This window comes from Hyalella azteca, unplaced genomic scaffold (assembly GCF_000764305.2).
Source record: "Hyalella azteca isolate HAZT.00-mixed unplaced genomic scaffold, Hazt_2.0.2 contig4198, whole genome shotgun sequence".
In the NCBI taxonomy this organism is placed as follows: Eukaryota; Metazoa; Arthropoda; class Malacostraca; order Amphipoda; family Hyalellidae; genus Hyalella; species Hyalella azteca.
In genome coordinates, this window is record NW_025934421.1 from 1 (window position 1) to 2,258 (window position 2,258).

Consider the following 2,258-nt stretch of genomic DNA (forward strand, 5'->3'; position numbering starts at 1 on the left):
GAGGACCGGGCGTCCCTTGCCAGCTGTCGCGTCCCGCCGCCTCGGGGGCAGGCCCGTCTGAAGGAGAGCAGGCCGGTGAGCAGGACAGGCAGGCTACTGCGGTGAGCAGGACAGAAAGGCTATTGCGCCTGGCTAGGGCCCCACAAATAAAAGTTTATCAAGTACTTCAGTCATCCACTGCAGTGCGGCGCTATCCCAGCTTCGCTCAGGATACTGCAGCTTCCTGGCGTCCTACTCCGCTAGGATTGAACGCTCCCCTAGCTCCGCCTGCCCGCGGAGTGCGGGTATCTCCTTCAGTCGGTCCAGCACCTCTTCGCCTGCCCCGCCTTCCCCACGTCCCTGAGCGTCTCCTCATTGTGGGACAGCCCCATGGAGGCAGCGGCATTCCTGGCCACCCTCCCTGCCTTCGCCCATCTCCCCCCTCTTCCGGTGCCTTCCCCCCCGACCACCACCTGAGCCTCCCCTCGGCGAGCGTGAATCTGGTCGCAACTAACAACATTAGTGGGCAAGCGTCAGATAATCAGTTCAGGTTCTCAACCTGCTACCTGGAACTCACTTCAGCGGTTGCTTATTATCCAGCTTCCTGATTTCCTCCTCAAGACCCTATTGAAGCATTGGTCTGACATAACAAGATCCTTTACTGGACGTACTACGCCTGCAAAAAGTCTTTGCTAATAATCTCCATTGGGATAAGCTTAGAAATTGTCAAGTTCCTGGCATGCCCAGGAGCTTTGACAAGACCCTTCATATAGAGACGTAACCTGTACGTCATTAAGTGTTGAGGTATGTTATTCGATGTAAGTTATAGGCGTAGTGATGGTCTTGGAATACATGGACACTTTACCATTCAAGTTGTTAGTAGATCAATTGACCTTCACCAGTGCCGATGTGTGTGAGAAATAATGATTATTTATACTTTGAGGCCGTTTTTGCATTGAAATGTTAACTTCAGATCATTTTTCTGTTCACAATTTATTAATAGCCCGCTACCGGTGCAACTGTCAATAGACGGGCGTATGCAGCCAGTATGTGCAAGTTGTAGGTTCGTAGAAGCACAGGTCCAGTCAAAATTGAATAATTGACTCAATTCTTTTACATTAATACTTTGTTTTGCGTTATTTTCTAAGCTTACTTCATTTGTTTCCCAGCTTACGTTTAGAAAATCACCGTGTTTCTTAAGGCTTCGTTCCCCTCAGGGGGGACTTATGACGTGTGTCTGTGCTCGTCAGAAGTCCTATGGGATTTCGCGCTCCTAGGGGTATTGTTCCTGAACGCCCCACCGCTGAGCTCGCGGTGTCTGACTGCAGGTTTCAGTTGTGGGGTTAAGTTATTATGTAGGCAGGATTCCTAACATTTCCCTTCTCTGTCTCTCTCGTGCGGGCGGCCGACGTCCCGTGTAAGCGACCTCTTGTTCGAGTGTCTTCGTTTCTGTTGATTTTCACCTGTCCCTCTGTCTCTTATACACATCTAGATGTGTATAAGANAGGCAGCAACCTCTGAAGTATTGCTGTCTCTTATACACATCTAGATGTGTATAAGAGACAGGCTTATATCGCAGGTTCACAAGGAATTTAAAAGCAAAGAAAACACCAAGCAAATTCACCATATCGATATTGAATTTGCCAGGGAAAACACCAGGGAATTTGCCTGGTGTTTTCTTTGTTTTTAAATTACCTGTCAGTAGTTGTTGTGGTCCAGACTTAGGCTGGCTTGTCATCCCGTACGGCCACAAATCGATGGTCTGGTAATGTTCTGATTGAGAATTTAAAATATTTTCCAAAAACAATCCATTGATTTTGGTGGCTTAATTTTTCCCGAATTGGGCACGTATATAGTGTGTATTTATAAGGAGACTTACGCTGCTATCACACGGACAATAAGGGAGAGTTGAGCAGAAAGGCGTCAGAGGGTTGGGGACTGGTGCTTGCCAGTAGGTAGTTCCTGCTGATCAAATGGAACAACTGTTCAAGGCAATGACTACGTTCTTGAATTACTTTGAATGATACCACTGCACGTATTAACACAGTTTGTAATATCTGCACGTGATTTACACCGCCTGCATGGTTCACCATAGCGGCATGGGAGGTCTGGCGAGTGTTTTTTTCTGGCGGCTTGGGAGGTCTGGCGGGTGTTTTTTTCTGGCGGCTCGGGAGGTCTGGCGAGTGTTTTTTTCTGGCGGCTTGGGAGGTCTGGCGGGTGTTTTTTTCTGGCGGCTTGGGAGGTCTGACGGGTGTTTTCTCTGGCGGCTTGGGAGGTCT

The 2,258-nt window shown here is 48.6% G+C and overlaps 1 protein-coding gene across 1 annotated transcript in view; it reads right to left on the bottom strand.

Moving 5' to 3' along the window:
- Positions 1-6: 6 nt before the first annotated feature.
- Positions 7-2,258, bottom strand: part of LOC125177694 (zinc finger FYVE domain-containing protein 21-like) — a gene marked incomplete at its 3' end in the record, with an annotated part of 6,070 nt that continues 3,818 nt past the window's right edge. Inside the window, exon 3 of the mRNA XM_047879923.1 lies at positions 7-57. Coding sequence (XP_047735879.1) covers positions 7-57 — 51 coding nt within the window. The remainder of the gene's footprint in view (positions 58-2,258) is intronic.